General features: G+C 40.0%; 1 protein-coding gene across 7 annotated transcripts in view; it reads right to left on the bottom strand.

Moving 5' to 3' along the window:
- The window catches only part of FRMPD2 (FERM and PDZ domain containing 2), a 125,163-nt gene extending 112,314 nt beyond the window's left edge, over positions 1–12,849 (bottom strand). For all 7 annotated transcript variants that reach the window (XM_017504652.2, XM_037729966.1, XM_037729968.1 and 4 more), the window contains exon 1: positions 12,494–12,849. In XM_017504652.2, coding sequence (XP_017360141.1) covers positions 12,494–12,518 — 25 coding nt within the window. In that variant the 5' untranslated portion in view covers positions 12,519–12,849. The remainder of the gene's footprint in view (positions 1–12,493) is intronic.
- Between the last annotated feature and the right edge of the window lie 7,093 nt (positions 12,850–19,942).

Consider the following 19,942-nt stretch of genomic DNA (forward strand, 5'->3'; position numbering starts at 1 on the left):
AAAAAAAAAAAAAAAAAAGAAGACATAATCTTTGATGCATATGCACTTAACAACAGAGCATCAAAATACATGAGGTAAAAACTTGTAGAATTGCAAGGTGGAACAAGCAATCTACTATTACAGTTGGAGACTTCAGCACCACTCTATCAGGGATTAATAGATCCAGCAGGCAGAAAATCAGTAGAGACATAGTTACACTAGCTACACTGCCAAACAACTGGATCTGGTTGATGGCTATAGGCTATAGGCTATTTTATCCAACAACAGGATACCTGTTCTTTGCAGTTTCACATGGAACATTCACTAAGACATATCACAAATCAGGTCATAAACTAACTTACTTTATTTACTTTAGAAGCAGAGGGAACATTTCTTAATTCATTCTATGAGGCTATAATTGTCCTAATACCAAAACCAGATAAAAATTTTGCAAGAAAGTGAAACTACAGATCAGTATTTATTATTTTTTTTGAGACAAGGTCTCATCCTGTTGCCCAGGCTGGAGTACAGTAGCGCAATCTTAGCTCACTGGTAACCTCCACCTCCTGGGTTCAAGTGATTCTTGTGCTTCAGTCTTCTAAGTAGCTGGGATTACAAGTTTAAAAGTACAGAAATCATACAAAGTATGCTGTCAGTAGTACCAAACTGTAACTCAATAACAGAAAGATAGCCAGAAAATCCTCAACTATTTGGAGATTAAACAACACACCTCTAAACAGCAAATGGGTCTAAAAGGAAATCTCAAGAGAAAATAAAAAAAATTTTAAGTAAACAAAAATGAAAAGACAAGTTAGATGCAATGAAGGAAGTACTTATACAGAGACTTATAACATTAAATGCATATATTAGGACAGAAGAAAGATCTAAAATTAAAAATCTAACCTTCCACCCTTAGGAAACTACAGAAAAAAATAACAACATAAGCCTGAATAAAAGAAAGCAAATAATAATACATTAGAATAGAAATCAATAAAATTGAAAACAGAAAAACAATAGAGAAAATTGACAAAACTAAAAGCAGATTCTTTGAAAACATCAACCAAATTGATAAACCCATAGTCAAGTAACCAAGAGAGAAAAAAAAGAGAGAAGACATAAATAACTAAAATCACAGATGAAATAAGGGCCATCACTACCAATCTCATGGACATTAAAAAGGGTAATATGCCCACAAATTTAATGACTTAGATGAAATGGATCAATTCCTTGAAAGAGACAATCTATCAAAACTCATATAAAGAGAAATAGATCATCTAACTATGCTTATATGCATTACATAAATTGAATTAATAATTAATGGCCTTTCAAAATATAAAGCACCAGGCCCAAATGATTTTACTGTTAAAGTCTATCAAACATTTAAGGAAAAGATGAAACTAATTCTCTACAATCTCTTTCAGAAAACAGAAGCAGAAGAAACATTTCTTAATTCATTCTATGAGGCTATAATTGTCCTAATACCAAAACCAGATAAAAATTTTACAAGAAGTAAAACTACAGATCAACATTTTTCATGAACAAGGATGTAAAAATCTTCAAAATACTAGCAAATCAAATCCAACAATGTATAAATATAATATGCCATGACCAAGTGAAATTTAATTCAAGTATGCAAAGCTGGTTTAACATTTGAAAATTTGTTAATGTAACCCACCACTTTCACAGACTAAAGAAAAAAATACATATGATGAAATTTTTTAATGCAGAAAAAGCATTTAACAAAATCCAACAGGAAATCATGATAAAAACACTCTGCTAACCAGGAATAGAGAGAAATTTCTTCAACTTAATCTTTTTTAAATATGCAAAAAAAAAAAAAAAAAAAAAAAAAATAAAAAAAAAAAAAAAAAAAAAAAAAAAAAAAAAAAAAGAAGTCTACAGCCAACATGTTATCTAAGGGTGAGAAACTAGATGCATTCCTGCTAAAATCAGGAAAAAGAAAAAGATGTCCCCTCTCACCCTGGGAAGTCCTAGCTAATGTAATAAAACAAGAAAAGGAAATAAACGGTATATAAATTAGAAGGGAAGAAATAAAGTTATCTCTGTTCAGAGATGACATGATTGTCTATGTATAAAATCTCAAATAATAAACAAAAAAACTCCTAGAACTAATAAGTGATTATAGAAACATTCCAGGACAAAAGGCTAATGTAAAAAAAACTCAACTGTTTTGATTTTAATTAATGTCAGCAATGACAACTGAAATATGAAATTATAAACACAATGTCAATTATTATGTTAACACCAAAAAACTATGAAGTATGTAGAAATGAACCTAACAAAATATGTATAAGATCCCTATAAGGAAAACTACAAAAGTCTGATGAAAGAAGTAAAAATGTTTGTTTTAAATATTTTTAAAATCTAAATAAATGAGCATTTTATGTTCACGAAGAGAAGACTCAATGTTGTTAAAATATCAGTTATTATCAACTTGGTCTATAGATTTAATCCCAGAAATGTATTTTATGGATATCAACTACTAATTCTAACGTTTAAATGAAAAGGGGGGAAAAAGCCACCTAGAACAGACAACACAATACTGAAGAAGAGAAGCAAATTTGTGGGACTGATACTATCCAAATTCAAGAGTTACTGTAACAAGGCAATCATAAGCAAAAGAACAAATCAGTAGGCATCACGCTACCCAACTTTAAACTACACTGCTGTGCTACAGTAACCAAAAGAGCTTGGTACTGGTACAAAAATAGACACATAAACCAATGGAACAGAACAGAGAGTCCAGAAATAAGTCCATACACCTACAACCATCTGATCTTCAACAAAGCTGACAAAAGCAACGCAGAAAGGACTCCTTATTCAATAAATGGTGCTAGGATAATGGCTAGCCACATGCAGAAGATTAAAACGAGACTACGTCCTTAAACAAGTATACAAAAATCAACTCAAAATGGATTGAAAACTTAAATGTAAGACTCAAAACTATAAAAACCCTCAAAGACAAAACCTAGGCAATACCATTCTGGACACAGTCACTGGCAAAGATTTCATTATGAAGATGCCAAAAGCAACTGCAACAAAAAGCAAAACTTGAAAAATTGAATCTAATTAAACTAAAGAGCTTCTGCACAGCAAAATAAACTATCAACAGACGACCTACAGAATGGGAGAAAATATTTGCAAAATATGCATCTGACAAAGGTCTAATATTCAGCATCTATAAGGAACTTAAGCAAATTCACAAGAAAAAAACAACCCCATTAAAAAGTGGGCAGGATATGAACAGACACTTTTCAAAAGAAGACATACATGTGACCAGTAAGCACATGATAAAAAGCTCAATATCACTGATCATTAGAGAAATGCAAATCAAAACCACAATGAGATACCATCTCACACCGGTCAGAATGGCTATTATGAAAAAGTCAAAAAATAACAGATGCTGTTGAGGTTGCAGAGAAAAGGGAATATTAATACACTGTTGGTGGGAGTGTAAATTAGTTCAACCTTGTGGAAATCAGTGTAGCCATTCCTCAGAGAATTAAAACCAGAACTACCATTTGACCCAGCAATTCCACTACTGGGTATATACCCAAAGAAATATAAATTGTTGTATCATAAAGACACACACATGTGTATATTCATTTCAGTAGTATTCGCAATGGCAAAGACATGGGATCAATCTAAATGCCCATCAATGGTAGACTGGAAAAAGAAAATGTCATATATATATATATATATATATATATATATATATCATGTAATACTATGCAGCCATAAGAAAGAATGAGATCATGTTCTTTGCAGGAACATGGTTGGAGTAGGAGGCCATTATCCTTAGAAAACTAACACAGTAACAAAAAATCGAATACCACATGTTCTCACTTATAAGTGGGAGCTCAATGATGAGAACATATGGACACAAAGAGAGGAAGAACAGACACTGGGTCCTACTTGAGGATGAAGACTGGGAGAAGGAAGAGGAGCATGAAAAAATAACTATTGTGTCCTAGGCTTAGCATTGCGGTGACAAAATAATCTGTACAACAAACCCTGGTGACACAAGATTACCCACATAAGAAACATGCACATGTACCCCAGACCTAAAATAAAGGTTTAAAAAGTAAAATAAAAAATAAAAACTTCTAACATGCATTCTTCAATTTAAAAAAAGAGTTACTATAAAGTATATTAATCTAGAGAATATGATGTTGGTGAAAGAATACACAAATGGATTAAAGGAACAAAACAGAGAGCCAAAAAATAGAATCAAACATATACATTTAACTGATCTTTGACAAAGGAGCAAAAGGAATTAGTCTTGAGATAGCCTTTTCAACAAATAGTCAGCAAGGGCCTAGAGGAGAGCCCAGACTTTACACTCATCCAGCTCTGAGGCATAGTCATCTCGTCCACACAGTCATTTCAGAGAAGACCAGGTGGGAGCCGAAGTTCTCATTCCCACCTAGTGGTGACTTGCATCACCTCCTAGACTTCCACCTTTAGCTGGTGATAACAAGGTGCCCTTTGGCCTCCCCACTGGGGTGGTTCCAGGGAAGGTGTAGTAGAGGTCAGGACATTCACCACTGTGCAGTGGTAACAGGGCACCCCTTGAAGTGTCATATGAGGAGCAGTAATAAGGTGCCCCCGACCCTCCAGCAAGGGTGGTATCAGCAGAGTACTAGAGGGGAGCCAGAACAGTCACCCCTTAGTAGCAATAATAAGATGCCCTCAACGTGGGGTCTAGACTTACATTTTTACCTGGAAGTAATGAGGCAGAGTACTTCTGTCAATAGAGTATCAGGGAACATCTGCTAAAAATGCAGCTGTAAGTGAGGCCCAGATTTTCATATCATAGTACCCAAACATCTTGGATCCAATCGCTATTATTCATCATATCAAGAACCAGTAAAATCTCAACTTGAGTGAAAAAAGACAACAGAAGCCAGTGCTAAGATGACACAGATGTTAGAATGATCTGCCAGGATTTTCATGAGCAATGACAAGCACAGTTAAAACAAATGAAGAAAGGCTCAACAAAGAAATGTAAAGAACCAAATAGAAATTTTAGAACTGAAAAATACAATACCAACATTAGAAACACTATGGGTGGGCTCAACAGCAGAATGGAGAAGACTGAGTAGACAATCCACGAATTGAGAAGAGAACAAGAGAAATGACCCAATTGGACAACAGACATCAAAAGGCATTTCTGCATCGAAGGGCATTATCAAGAAAGTGAAAAGACAATCCGCAGAATGGCAGAAAATGTTGGCAAATCATCAATCTGATAAGGGTTTAGGAGCTGGAATATATAAAGAACTCCTACAATTCAGTGACAAAAACACAAAATCCAATTTCAAAATGGACAAAGGACTCAAACAGATATTTCTGCAAATAATATATGTGAATGTTCATAGCAACATTATTTATAACCAAAAAGTGGAAACAATTCAGTGTCAATCAGGGAATGAATGGATAAATACAATGTGGTCCATTCATATAATGGAATATTACTCAACCATAAAAAGGAATCAAGTACTGATACATGCTATAGCATGCCCAGACCTTGAACACATTAAAAGAAGCCAGACGTAAAAGCCTACATGTTGTATAATTCCATTTATATTAAATATCCAGAATAAACAAATCCATAGAGGCAGAAAGTAGATTTAGGTGCCGTGCTTAATGTGGAGTGCTTACATGTAGGATGTCTATAGAAGTTTCAAAACTAACAGCAGAAAGCAAACAATCCAATTAGAAAAACGAGCAAATGGCATGGAAAGACATTTCACTGAAGATATACACATGGCAGATAAGCATTTGACAAGATGTTCAACATCACCAGCCATAAGGGGAAGGCAAATGAAGTCTATAATGAGATTCCTGCCCACCTATATGACAGGAAAAAAAAAAAAAAGCAAAGTGACAATACCAAATGCTTATGGGGATGCAGAGAAACTGGATCTCTCCTAAGTTGCTGGTGGGAATGTAAGTGGTACAGCCACTTTAGAAAAAAGTTTGTCGGTTTCTTTTAAAAAAGAGAAAAACTGAACATACCCTTACTATACAACTGAGCAATTGTGCTTCTGTGCCCTTATCCCAGAGACACAAAAACGAATATCCACACAGAAATCTGCATGTGAACGTGTGTTATTTGTAATAGCAGCTTTACTTGTGATAGCCGAAAACTGCTAACAATCAAAATGTCCTTCATCTGGTGAATGGTTAAACAGATTGTAGCATGTTCATACCGTGGAATACTACTCAGCAATAAAAAGCAAATTATCGATACATGCAACAGCTTGGATAGATCTCAAGGCATTAGGCTGAGTGAGAAAAGCCAGTCTCAAAAGGCCACATATTGTGAGACTGATTGCAGAGACAGTAGGCGCAGAGTGGCAGGGAGCTCAGGGGAGATCTTTGTGGCGACAGAATAGTTTTACAACGTGATTGATAAATTCACACATGTGTTATAATGGCATAGTAGTTTATACACGTATTGTACCAATGTCAAATGTCTGGGTTTGCCACTGTGCTGTAGTAGGGTAATATATAATCACTGGGGGCCGCTGGGGAAAGAGTATAGGAATTTCTCTGTGCTCTTTGCAACTTTTTGCAATTTCTTATCCAACCATATATGAAAATAAAATGTAAAAGAAAATATGCAACAGACTAGGAGAAAATATATACAATAGCAAAAGGATTACTATTTACTCATCAATTAGAAAAAAAGAAAACTCTTTAATTTAAAAGTTAAGAAATAACCAGGTGAAAAAATACAACTACTCAATAAATACTTGAAATGATTTGCTATGTGTTTCTAGTAAATCAGGGAAAACGAAACAGCAATGAGAATTTATCAGAGGGTCAAAAATTTAAATATTCAATATTAGCAAGGTGGGGGCTGCAGACCAGGCCCTCTCATAACCCCCATTAATATGGAAATTAAATTGGTATAGATATTTTAGAGTCATCTATCAAAATTGAGAACACAAGTCCCAGCAATGCCGATTCTGTGCCTCCTAGGGAACATTCAAAGCATACAGGAAACAGGACGCACAGAGGCGTGCTGCATGTGGATGTTGCTGGTGGGGTAGGTGGTACCTGGTACAAGAGTGGCCAGGGTCACTGAAATGCAGCCTTCAGGGGGGTTCAGGAGCCAGACAGACTTGAGAGGTCCCCCTTCACAGAGAGACTAGCCTTCTCTCCTCCTGCTGTGATGATTGAAGGATAAACTTCTAGCTGATGGGACTCAGGCAGGACCGGGCCGTCATTGGGTTCCCAGCCGAATGCAAGTTGAGAAGTGGCTCACCCTGACACAAATCCCACTAGGTGAATGCTATGCTTAAAAGTTTTCCTCTGGAGTTGAAGCAGTTTCATTCAATCGAATTAATCTACCCAGAGCAGACCATTAAAAATAGTAGTTAAAAAGAGGGGTTCCTTAACTGTGTGTCTCACACTTAACAGACAGATCTGCCGTAGCATAGATAAGAAATGGGAGACAGCCAAGGTGGGGCGGGCAGAGGCATTGCCCAGCATCCCACTCCGAGTGCTTTCAGGGAGGAGACTCCCATCTCAAGCTCTTCCCCTGGGCTTCATTTAGCACATACCCTTCCTCAGGCCCTGAGTCAGAAAGCTGCTTCCCACAGTGATATCTACAAAGAGCTATACAGCCATCTGGGATAAGAGATGAAGATCAAACCAAAAGTAACTATTCTGTGCAAAGAAAAAGAGAGAAAAATTTTATGAGCCCAGCAGCAGTAGTTAATTGAGAAAGTGAGACTAAGAAAAGTCATAAAACAAACTGTGATTCCTTATTAAAGAATATGGAAAACTGTCCACTCCTGCCTGTAATCCAAGGAGCTGCCAGTGGAAGCAGCAGTGATGAGGCCCATTTTCACTGCTCAAGTGGGCTTCGATGAGGAGTGCTCAGTGCCCATGCGGTGGCAATGAAACCGTTCCTCTCAGAGGCCTTACATGTGGCCAATTTGGGACAGTTGATTTGTAACGCAGTGTGGTAATCTGTATAAAGAGCCAAGGGATGTCCATTCCTGCCATCAGGGTCTTCCTCTTCTGGGAATTGACACCAAGTACATAATTGACAAAGATGTATATTCAGAGATATTTGCCATGCATTATTTGTAACAGTGAATAAAGGCAATGCCAAATGTCAGTGGTTCTTGGGTTTCTCTCTGCCCTGCCCCCCCAGTTCACTCTACATGCTCCAAATTTACCAACAGTCAGTCCATTCCCTCCACAGCCATGTCTTAAGCTCGGACCCGTTTCTTGAGTCCCTGCTTGGTGGTCCCAGCATGTCATTTAAACAACCCCCTTGGATGCACATAACTGATTTCACCTTCTCTCCACCTCCTCCTCCTTCAACCTCTCTTATTTGAATACAGCAAATGACATTTCCACCACCTAACCCCTCAAGCCAAACCTTTGGACAGCATTCTTGTGTCCATTCCACCCCTAAACTCCCCATCACTTTAATCACCATCTCCACAATCTCTCTAAAATTCACGGTTTCTCTCCAGCCCCAGACCTCCTAAGCCACCAGCACCCTCCCCTGAATGACCACTGAAATGCAAATCATAACAAATGGTTTCCACCAACCATAGCTTGCCCCTGCCCTGATCCATTCTCTGTCTTGCAGAGTCCTCTTCCTAAAACACAAACCTGACCATGTCACACCTCATGAAAACCTTCGGCCACAGCTACTTTCCGTTCTCCAAAGGATCAGCTCAGATCCTGAGCAAGGTTTACAGGACCTCCAACCCGCCTCTTCAGACTGAGCTCCAGCCGATTCCCCTTACCTGGATGGCCTTTTTCCAGCCTTAGATGCACCTCCTGTCCTTCTGCAGGCTCTGTGGGGACACTCATGGCTGGAGCTCCTTCTTCCCCCACTGACTGAATGACTCAATAAATTAACAGGTAAGGACTTCAGGAGCTGCCTGCACTCTGTGGACTGGCATCATACAAAACTGACACTGATAGAAGACATAAAAGAAATTCTTATGTGGTACTTTTTAAAAATGTCCAACATATTTCCTATGGAGGCAGACACTTTTGCCCATCTTGCATCTATGGAAGAGTGAGTTCTGACAGCTCAGCCTTGATCTGCCTCCCGCCTGGCACCAGCTCTCCTGGAACTGGTTCCTGAGCACCATCCTACACGTCTCCTTCCTGCCTCCCTTCACTACCTACTCTATTTCCAACAATGTTAGGCTATGATAGCTCAAGGAAATACAGGAATAAGGAGGCTTACAGCCAAGGCAAGAAAAGGAAAAAAAAAAAAAAGATTAGTTAACAATGGAAACTGCCAGGTCAGTTTCGCAACAAAGGGTGAAAAGAAGTCTGGGTTTAGGAGTCAGCCTCAAAAGTAGACCTCTGCCAGGAAAGCAGCTAAAAACACTGACATCTCAGGGCCAATAAGATTCAGGAGAGGAATGGGAATAGAAAAGCATAGTGGCTGGAAGAGCGGGCTCCAAGGTCAGAGCTGGATTGATCCCACCTCACTCTGGGCAAGGTACTTCTTCTCTGCTTGTCTGTTCCATGAGTTATTGTGTCTGGCACATGGTAGTTTCTCCATAAATCCTAGATATTCATATCATGACCACTGAGTATATGGAGAGGACAGGTAAGAGGCTAGAGACAAGCCAGCAAAACTAGGGCTTCAGAGCCGAAATGACTTCACCAACGGAGCTACAGGTACCATTGTCCTGGGCTGCACACCCCAGCCCTTGCTACTCCTTAGCAGTTGAATTCATAGTCATCTTTTCATGGTGTTCATTTCAACGAGTCTAACATTTGGTGAGTAACGGCTTCATCCCCAGGAAGAAGGAAGTACCCGCTTCATTCGCACCCGTGAGTCATTTTCTCATCACTATTCTGCTCCTTAAACCTCTCTTGGATTCTGTGACATGCTGAAGAATGCTCCTACTGGCCCGTGAGAGCCAGCTGTTTAATTTTCAGAAATTTTGTAAGCTGGTTGTTAAACACAACCATTACAAAAAGTATTATAAAAACCTCCAGTTAAATAAGTTATTATTAACAATATACTCAAAACTCACCATTTCCAAATTATTTTACTGCATTTTACTGTTGTTTGTGCTTTGGAGCTTATTTAAATGAAATACATTTCTATAATGGAAATGCCATGTAATGGTGTGCTGGTGCACAGCTCTTCCACCTTTGTGTTCAGCTGTATCACATTGGGAGCTTGTGATTGGCCATGGTGGTGGTATTTACACCACAGAAATTGGCAAAAGCTACAAATTAGGGCTTGGTTTGCTGTTTTTTCATTCCCTAAGAAAACTAAGAAAGTGATGGAGAAAATGTTCATGCAGATTAAACCTAAAAGTGTGTCGTGTCCATAGTTGTTAAATTGCGAATAACACAAAAATTGAGAAAATATTCATCCAAATTCAAAAACTATGATCTGATCCAGCAGTCACTCAGGTCATTGACAGAAGAGTGACGTTAAGACAATCGTCTTCATTGTTTCACTTTCTTCTTACTTGTCAATGCGAACAAAAATATCAGCCGACGTTCATATTGGAACTACGTTCATTCGTCAGTTGCAAATAGGCTGACCAAGGGTACAAGAGTTCAGCAAAAATCAACGAATGCTTGCTGTGAGAATCAAATGGCTACATAGAATTTGTAATAAAGAGTATTTTATGGCCGGGCATAGTGGCTCACGCCTGTAATACCAGCACTTTGGGAGGCCAAGGTGGGCAGATCACAAGATCAGGAGTTTGAGACCAGCCTGGCCAATATGGTGAAACCCCATCTCCACTAAAAATAGAAAATTAGCCGGGCATGGTGGCATATGCCTGTGGTCCCAGCTACTTGGGAGGCTGAGGCAGGAGAATTGCTTGAACCTAGTAGGTGGAGGTTGCAATGAGGCAAGATCGCTCCACTGCACTCCAGTCTGGGAGACAGAGTGAGACTCAGTCTCAAAAAAAAAGAAAGAAAGAAAGAAAGAAAGAGTATTTTATATTTCATTACTTGTAAATTGTGCAATATACATCATTCATATCAGTAAAATTTACAATGTTTACAATGAACGTATTAGATGCATGTGTATTTGTTTTTGCTCACAGTGGGGGCAGCACCAGCTTAGAGGCCTCCCCTTCTCTACATCCCACTGTTGTTTTCTTAGGTTAGGCCATCTGTCACCATTCCAGGTTTCATCCTCTCCAATCCCACACCCATATTGCTACGAGATTAATCTTCTTAATATTCAATGCAGTCATGACACATCCTTCATTAAAACTATCAGTGCCTATCTGGGACCTTCTGAATGAACTCCGAGCCATAGAAGGCCTTGCTTGCTCTCCCCTGTTCACCTCTGCAGCCTCCTTTCTTATCAGACTCCCCTAGTCCCACTTTACTAAAGTTAGTCCAAACTGCCTGCTGTTCCCAGAGTATGTTCTGCTTATTCATGCCACTGGACCTTTGCACGTGCTTCTCTCTGCTTGGGATGCCTTTCCCACTCCCCCTGCTCCCACCTCCTGCTCGTTTCTGCTAAGCATTAAAGCTATGCTCAGCATCACCTCTTCCAGGAGCCCATGCCACCTTCATTTCAGCACTTGCTGTCACTGCCAGTTTTCATGCAGGTCCAGCATTCTGCCCCCAACACCCAGTGCCCTACAATCTGGAAGATCCTCTGGGCTAGGGGAGACATCCCCAGCATCTAGCACCTGGCTTAGCCCCAGGAGATACCAAGTAAGTTCTTGTTGAATGAAAAAACTACTTAATTGGTTTCAGCTACGAGAGCTGAATCAATTGGATTCAGCTAGAGCAAATCACAGGATTTAGCCAGGAGAAATAGACACAACTCAAATCTGAACTCAATTGTTGCTTTTTAAAAAAACGTTGTTTAAACTGTTGAAAACCTCAACTGAGTTTTTTCTTTCCTTTAAGCATACAAATAAAGCTAGGTAAATCATTTCTTTTTCACTGTTTTCTGGAAGTCAGCTAGACATAGCCTGAGACCTCGTACTTTAAACCACTGATACTCTTTAAGCATTAACCAAAACACTTGCTTCTGAAAGACAGTGACAGTCATCATTTATGGGCTACTTGTATGCTCCAAGTATGTTCTAAGGGCCTTACACATGTCACCCCATGAATCCTCAACAACAACATTGTAACACGTGGGGCATTATTATCCCCATTTTACAGGTGAGGAAACTGAGTCTCAGGAAAGTTAAAAGAGTTGTTTGAATTTACACAGATGATGAATAGCAAAGCAGTGTTTCAAACAAGGGTTGGTCTGATTCTAAAGTCCATGCTTTCTCTTCTGGGCTCATTCTTTACTGCTAAAAAACAAACACAATTCCTTATCGGACCCAGCCAGTGGCCTGGAACAACTAACACTCCAAATAGTACTACAAAAAGCACTGACACAGGGACTCGCCCAGCTGTGTTCTCCTTATTCCCGATACCCAGACCCAGTAAGAAGTTTGCCCTCTTCCTGACCCAGATTTATAGCAGAAAAGTGAATGATGCCAAGAAATACCTGCGTCCTTCGTTAAAGACTGCATCCGAAAGTCTCCGTGACCGAGTCTAGGCCTTCGTCATGGGACAGCTTTCCAGCAAGGAGCAGGGGTCTCTTGCAAGTCTGTGCATGGAGCTCCCTGCCACCGGCACTGTTGCCTCTGCCTTTGTTTACTGTTTGTCACTAAGCACTTGCTGCCCAGCGAGTGAGTCAACAAGGCCCCTTCTCTTTCCTGCCACCACTCTCGTTCCCTGGTCCCTGTGCAGTCTCTGGCCTGTCAGCAGGCACAGCCACCCCAGCAGCCTGCGTCCTCAAAGCCAGTGACCCGTGAGAGAGCCAGGAAGAGCTCAAGTGGATTAGGTGCCACTGAAGGCAATGGGATTGCTGCTCAGCAGGGCTTTTACACTGATGTCTCTTTATCTCCTGGTCCAATCAAAAGAAAGAGCTCTGCAAGGAACCGGGGGCGGCCCCAGAGCAGAGGCTTAGTGTCATCAACTCACAGTCCTCCATGCCCTACCATGGTGCCAGACATTGGACCTGCAACCGACAAGGGAGGGAACCATGCAGAAGCAGCACGAGGAAAGGATAATCTGGATCTGTCTGTGAGAAAGCAAGAAAAATGTAGTTAGAGAATGCGGAAAAGGAATTCTTTCTCTGGTGCTTGGATTCAGAAAGGAACCAGTGGAGACGGGGAACAGCAAGAAATAGATCATAATTCTTCAGTGGAAGCGACAAAAGTACAGATCTCTCTAGCCCTTTAAATCAATAGCAGTGTCAAAACAGAGAAATATTTATTTAAAAAGAAAACATGAGTTTTTGCTTGACCACAAAATAAAATACTAAAATTTGATGAAACTCAGTGCTGGTGAGGGCATGCAGAATGAGCACTCTCACATGCCAACAGTGAGAATGTAGATAAGTGCAACTTCTCTGCAGGGAATTTGGTAATATTCATCAAATTTGTAAATGCACATAACCTTCATAAACCCAGCTGCTAAGAAGTAGCCCCATGGACATTCTTGCAAAAGTTCACCAAAGCATCTGAGAAAGGATGCTCATTGCAGTGTATTTTTGTAACAGCAGAAAACTGAAAGCCACTGAAATGCCCGTCAACAGTGATTATACAAATAAACTGTGGTTCACACATAGTAGAAAACCAGCTATGCAACTGTGTAAAGAAAGGACATAGATTCTGTGTATTGGCATTTAACAATGCCTAGACAATTTTTAAACCAAAGAAAAGTGTGGAATGGCCACGCATGTTTCCTTCTATTGTGAATAGGTACATAAAGACCAGGTATATTTGTGTGTATATATGTTATTTATACATTGTAGTATATTAGAATATTATGTAGACATATTCTTGTGGTTCTGGAAGGAATCACAAGAAACTTAATAGTGGTTGCTTCAGGGAAAGAGTTTTGGCTGGTTATTTAGTCAGGAAAATTATTGTTCATTTTGCTATTTTTCTGCCTATAACCTTATGTCATATTACTTGAAAAAAACTAAAAAACATGATGTTTTACAATATTTTTCTTTTTCCTGCTTAAAGCTATCTATACTGACATCCCTGCTAGCCATCAAAACATTTTACAATACCTGCAAACCATCTTTTACTGTTTTACCCAAACTTGTGTTCTCATCAGATTCAGCCTGGAGACAATAAAATACAGATTCCCAGGTACCGCCCTGGACCTGCTGAACCTGAATCTCCGGGCCAGAGCCAGAACATATGCATTTTCAGCAGGTGTCCAGGTAATTTTTATTCAGTCATTTTTTTCAGGCTGATATGCAACCTTTCCCCCAGAGGAAGAAAGTTAACTCCTCCAGTCATGTGGCTAGTTCACAACAGAACAAAAAGCGACACCTCAGTCACCTGCCAACAGGTAAATGCTGGTCTGCTTAAAGTCACCACCATCTTCACCTTTTCTGTTAAAAATATTAGCATCCAGCAGTAACCCCATTCTATTGCTGCTCTGCTAACATTTCATTAAGTTCATTTTTTGCACAAAACTTTTGTTAATGTGTTTTTGTTTTTCAAGTTATCAAAGCTAATTGTTTCTCTCTGAGTCATCTCTGTGTCATTCCCTACGTAATTTTTTAATATTTTATATATTTTTTTATTTTTTAAGGTTCTTTCCATGTCAAAATTCTTTATTGTGCATTCTCATTGTTTAAAAAAACTTTTAAGTTTGGGAGTACATGTGAAGGTTTGTTACAGAGGTAAACTCATGCCGTGGGGGTTTGTTGTACAGGTTATTTCATCACCCGGGTATTAATCTCAGTTCCCAATAGTTATCCTTTCTGGTCCTCTCTCTATTCCAAACCCCACCCTCAAGTAGAACCCAGTGTCTGTTGTTTCCTTCTTTGTGTTCATAAGTTATCGTGATTTAGCTCCCACTTAAAAGTGAGAATATGCAGTATTTTATTCTCTGTTCCTGCATTAGTTTGCTACGAATAATAGCCTGCAGCTCCATTCATGTTCCCATGAAAAATGTGATCTCATTCCTTTTTATGGCTGCATAGTATTCCATAGTGTATGTATACCACATATTCTTTATCCAATTTGTCATTGATGGACATTTACGTTGATGCCATGTCTTTGCTACTGCAAATAGTGCTTCTGTGAACATACATGTGTGTGTGTCTTTATAATAGAACAATTTCTATTCCATTGGGTATATACCCACTAATGAGATTGCTGGGTCAAATGGTATTTCTGTCTCTAGATCTTTAAGAAATTGCCACACTGTCTTCCACAATGATTGAACTAATTTACACACCCACCAACAGTGTATAAGTGTTACCTGTTCTTTGCAACCTTGCCAACATCTGTTTTTTTGTTTTTTATTTTTTATGAATAGCCATTCTGACTGGTGTGAAATGGTATTTCATTGTGGATTTGATTTGCATTTCTCTCATGATCAGCGATGTTGAGCTTTTTTTCATATGCTTTTTGGCATGTATGCCTTCTTTTAAGAAGTGTCTGTTCATGTTCTTTGCCCACTTTTTAATAGGGTTGTTTGTTTTCTCTTGTAAATTTGTTTAAGTTCCTTATAGATGTTGGATATTAGACTTTTGTCAGATGCATATTTTGCAACTATTATCTCCCATTCTATAGGTTGTTCAATTCTTCCTTTTGTTGTGATTGCTTTTGGTATCTTTGTCATGAAATCTTTGCCAGTTCCTATGTCCTGAATGGTATTGATTGCCTAGGTTGTCTTCCAGTGTTTTTATAGTTTCGGATTTTACATTTAAGTCTTAATCCATCTTGAGTTAATTTTCGTCATATACAAAAACGTAAGGAAGGAGTCTAGTTTCAGTCTTCTACAGTTATCCCAGTACCATTTATTGAATAAGGAGTCTTTCCCTCATTGCTTGTTTTTTTCAGCTTTGTTGAAGATCAGATGGTTGTAGTTGTACAGCTTTATTTCTGGGCTCTCCATTCTGTTCCATTGGTCTATGTGCCTGTTTTTGTACCAGCATCATGCTGTTTTGGTTACTGTTGCCCTGCAGTATAGTTTAAAGTTGGGTAACTCAATGCCTCCAGCTTTGTTCTTTTAGCTTAGGATTGCCTTGGCTACTCAGGTTCTTTTTTGGTTTCATATGAATTTTAAGATAGTTTTTTTCTAGTTCTGTGAAGAATATTATTGGTAGTTTAATAGGAATAGCATCAAATCTGTAAATTGCTTTGGGCAGTGGGGCCATTTTAATGACTTTGATTCTTCCTATCCATGAGCATGGGATGTATTCCATTTGTTAGTGTCTTCTCTGATTTCTTTGAGCAATGTTTTGTAATTCTCATTGTAGAGATCTTTCACCTCCCTGATTAGCTGAATTCCTTGGTATTTTATTCTTTTTGTGGCAATTGTGAGTGGGACTGCCTTTCTGATTTGACTCTTGGCTTGGCTGGTTTTGGTGTGTAGGAATGCTAGTGATTTTTTTATACATTGATTTTGAATCCTAAAACTTTGCTAAAGTTGTTTATCAGCTGAAGGAGGTTTTAATCTGATTGAAATATCTGAGTTTATATATTTTTAATTTAATTTCTTCACTTTCAAAAACTGTGTTTATTCCTGTTTATAGAGAGTTCTTGAAAGTGAGGTGTATAATCAAATGAAATTCAATTGCCAGTTGTGCCCTTTTATTTTCCAGAGAAACAGAACCAACTGGATATTTATTTATAATAAAATGTCTTGTGTGATTATGGTGGCTAAGAAGCCACACAATCTGCCATCTGCGAGCTTGAGACCCAGGAGAGCAGATCAGATAGTTTCACTCTGAGTCTAAAGGCCTGAAAAACATGGTGTAAGTCCCAAAGAGTGGAGGACCAATGGCCCAGTGCAGTCAACCAGGGAGAGAAAGAGAGAAAGAGAGAGAGAGAGAGACAGAAAGAGAGAGAGATCAAATTATCCCTTCCTCTGCTTTTGTGTTCTGTTCAAGCCTTCAACAGACTAGGTGATGCCCAACTACATTAGGGAGAGGAGTCTGCTTTACTTAGTCCATCAACTCACATGCTACTCTCACTGGGAAACAACCTTACAGGTATGTTTTCACACTGCTGATAAAGACATACCCAAGACTGGGCAATTTAAAAAAGAAAGGTTTACTTGGACTTACAGTTCCACATGGCTGGGGAAGCCTCACAATCATGGTGGAAGACAAAGAGGAGCTACTCACATCTTACATAGATGGCAGCAGGCAAAGAGAGAGAGCTTGTGCAGAGGAATTCCTCTTTTTAAAACCATCAGATCTCATGAGACTTAGTCACTATCATGAGAACAGCATGAGAAAGACTTGCACCCATGATTCAATTAACTCCCACTGGGTCCCTCCAACAATATGTGGGAATTCAAGATGAGATCTGGGTGGTGACACAGCCAAACCACATCATTCCACCCCAGCCCCTCCCAAATCTCATGTCCTCACATTTCAAAACCAATCATGCCTTCCCAACAGTCCCCCAAAGTCTTAACTCATTTCAGCATTAACCCAAAAACCTCCAAAGTCTCATCTGAGACAAGGCAAGTCTCTTCCACCTATGAGCCTGTAGAATCAAAAACAAGTTAGTTACTTCCTAAATACAGTGGGGGTACAGGTATTGGGTAAATACTGCCATTCCGAATGGGAGAAATTGGCCAAAACAAAGGGGCCACAGGCCCCATGCAAGTCTGAAATCCAGTGGGGTAGTCAAATCTTAAAGCTCCAAAATGATCTCTTTTGACTCCAGGTCTCACATCTAGATCATGCTGATGCAAGAGGTAGGTTCCCATAGTCTTGGACTGCTCCATCTCTGTGGCTTTGCAGGCACAGCCTCCCTCCTGGCTGCCTTCATAAGCTGGTGTTGAGTATCTGTGGCTTTTCCAGGCACACAGTGCAAGCTATCAGTGGATCTACTATTCTGGGGTCTGGAGGATTGTGGCCTTCCTCTCACAGCTCCACTAGGCAGTGCCCCAGTAGGGACTCTGTGTGGGGACTCCAACCCCACATTCCCCTTCCATGCTGCCTTAGCAGAGATTCTCTGTGAGAGCACTGCCCCTGCAGCAAATTTCTGCCTGAGCATCCACGTGTTTCCAAACATCTTCTGAAGTCTAGGTGGAGATTCCCATGCCTCAATTCTTGACTTTTGTGCACGCGCAGGCTCAACACCACATAGAAGCTGACAAGACTTGAGGCTTGCACCCCTATTTATTCACCTAACACGATACAACTATCTTGCATACAACAACAGAAAAATAATAACCCTTTCCCCAGAAGAGTGGTAAAATCCTTAAATGATGCTTACTTCTCCTCTTGATATGTCATAACTTAAATACTTGATGTAAAATTATCAGTACTTAAATATTATGATATAAAATCAATATAAGTTATGTTCCCGATAAAGAAATAAGAAAGAAAGGAAAGCAAATATTTTATAAACACACAAAAATATATTCATAACAAAACAAGGAGTCAATATTTATGATAGTTACAGTCTTCATTTCTGTAACTGGTTACATGGTCGTTGCTGGTGTTTATAACTATTTTCTTCCACCATTCATTCTGTACTCCCTTTACTTCCAGCAAACATTGCAGCTGACCATGGTTCTTTACCTGGGGGAGTGACCTAAACCTTTATTCCTGAAGTGTCTGAGCACTGGTAGCTTCTGTCTGAATTGGGTCGTAGTTTTCCATTGACCTTAATCACAGGGCATGGTAATGCTAAGAGACACCCCAGGAGATCTCCAATGTTTCAGACACACTCTTCCGTACTCCATTACGTAACAGCAGTTGAATTTCCCCTTGGCAGTGAGGATCAGTCACCCCAGCCAGTGTAGTAATTTCCATCTTTGCCTGTTGATTCAGTGGCATGGAGAACCCAGAGTGACTGGGTAGTCTTAGCTGTTGTGTCTCCTGGTAAAAGCACTCCTTCATCTGAAACTAAGCCTCCACAGCACACACAGCATAAGGTCACAGGAACAAGAAGCAACCCTGCCGCCTCTCTCCTACTTACCTGGGGCAGGGAGACCAAATTCTAGTTAAGGCAGGTTTCCCCCTCCTCTGTATGTCCCACCAGCTGAGTCATGGTGAAGAATGTCACAAACCGGTGCTGTGCCACCTCACCTCGCTCCCCACTCATGGCCGCAGCCCACCATTGGCCCTCACACCTCAGCCATCCCACTGCATGTCCTGGTCGGTCTCTCCAGCTCTCCCAGGCTGCAGCCACACCTTCTCCTCGCCCTGTGCTAAGCAGTAACCTCACGGCTTGCTGAGGAAGGAGAAGCTGTCAGAGGGGAATTCCTTTGTGCCCCCATGTCAAATCCACCCACCTCCCTGTGTTCCCTGATCTGTTTCCTCACCTCTCTCCTCATCCCTCTCAAATTCGGCTCCTCCTGCCCCAGGGCTCTGTCCAGGATGCCAGACCCAAGGGTCAGTCTCAATTCTCGCCTTTCCTAACCTGCTAGCCACATTGGATCAGCCCCATTTCCTCAAAACGCTTTGTCTCCTTGGGTTCTAGAACCAACACTCCTGACTGTCTTCACACCCCGCTGGCCACTCTGTCTGCTCGCCTGCTTCCTCCCGCACTGCCCTCTAAACATGGGACCCCTGGGAGTTTCTTCCTCAGCCTCTTCTCCTCCCTTTCTATCCCCACTCCTCACCAACAATCAGCAAGCCCCATGGCTTCAGTTACCATCATAGGCAACAATCCCAATTTCATATTTACGAAGAAACATATCTCTCCAATTCAAACTCTGGATTCTTTTGACCAAGTGCTCACACTTCTTCACTTCCCTGAGGTCTAATAGGAAACTTAAATTTAAGCAGATCTGGAAGAGAATTGTTGATTTTCAAATCGTCTCTCCCACCAAAAAGAAACCATTGCTCCTTCCCCAATTTAATTAAATTATCTCAGTAGATGTCCTTACCATCATCAGCCTAATTTCCTAGGGGTAAAAAAGAAACCCACAAAACCAAAAAAGATGGAAATAT

Source organism: Cebus imitator, unplaced genomic scaffold (assembly GCF_001604975.1).
Source record: "Cebus imitator isolate Cc_AM_T3 unplaced genomic scaffold, Cebus_imitator-1.0 Scaffold326, whole genome shotgun sequence".
Classification (NCBI taxonomy): domain Eukaryota; kingdom Metazoa; phylum Chordata; class Mammalia; order Primates; family Cebidae; genus Cebus; species Cebus imitator.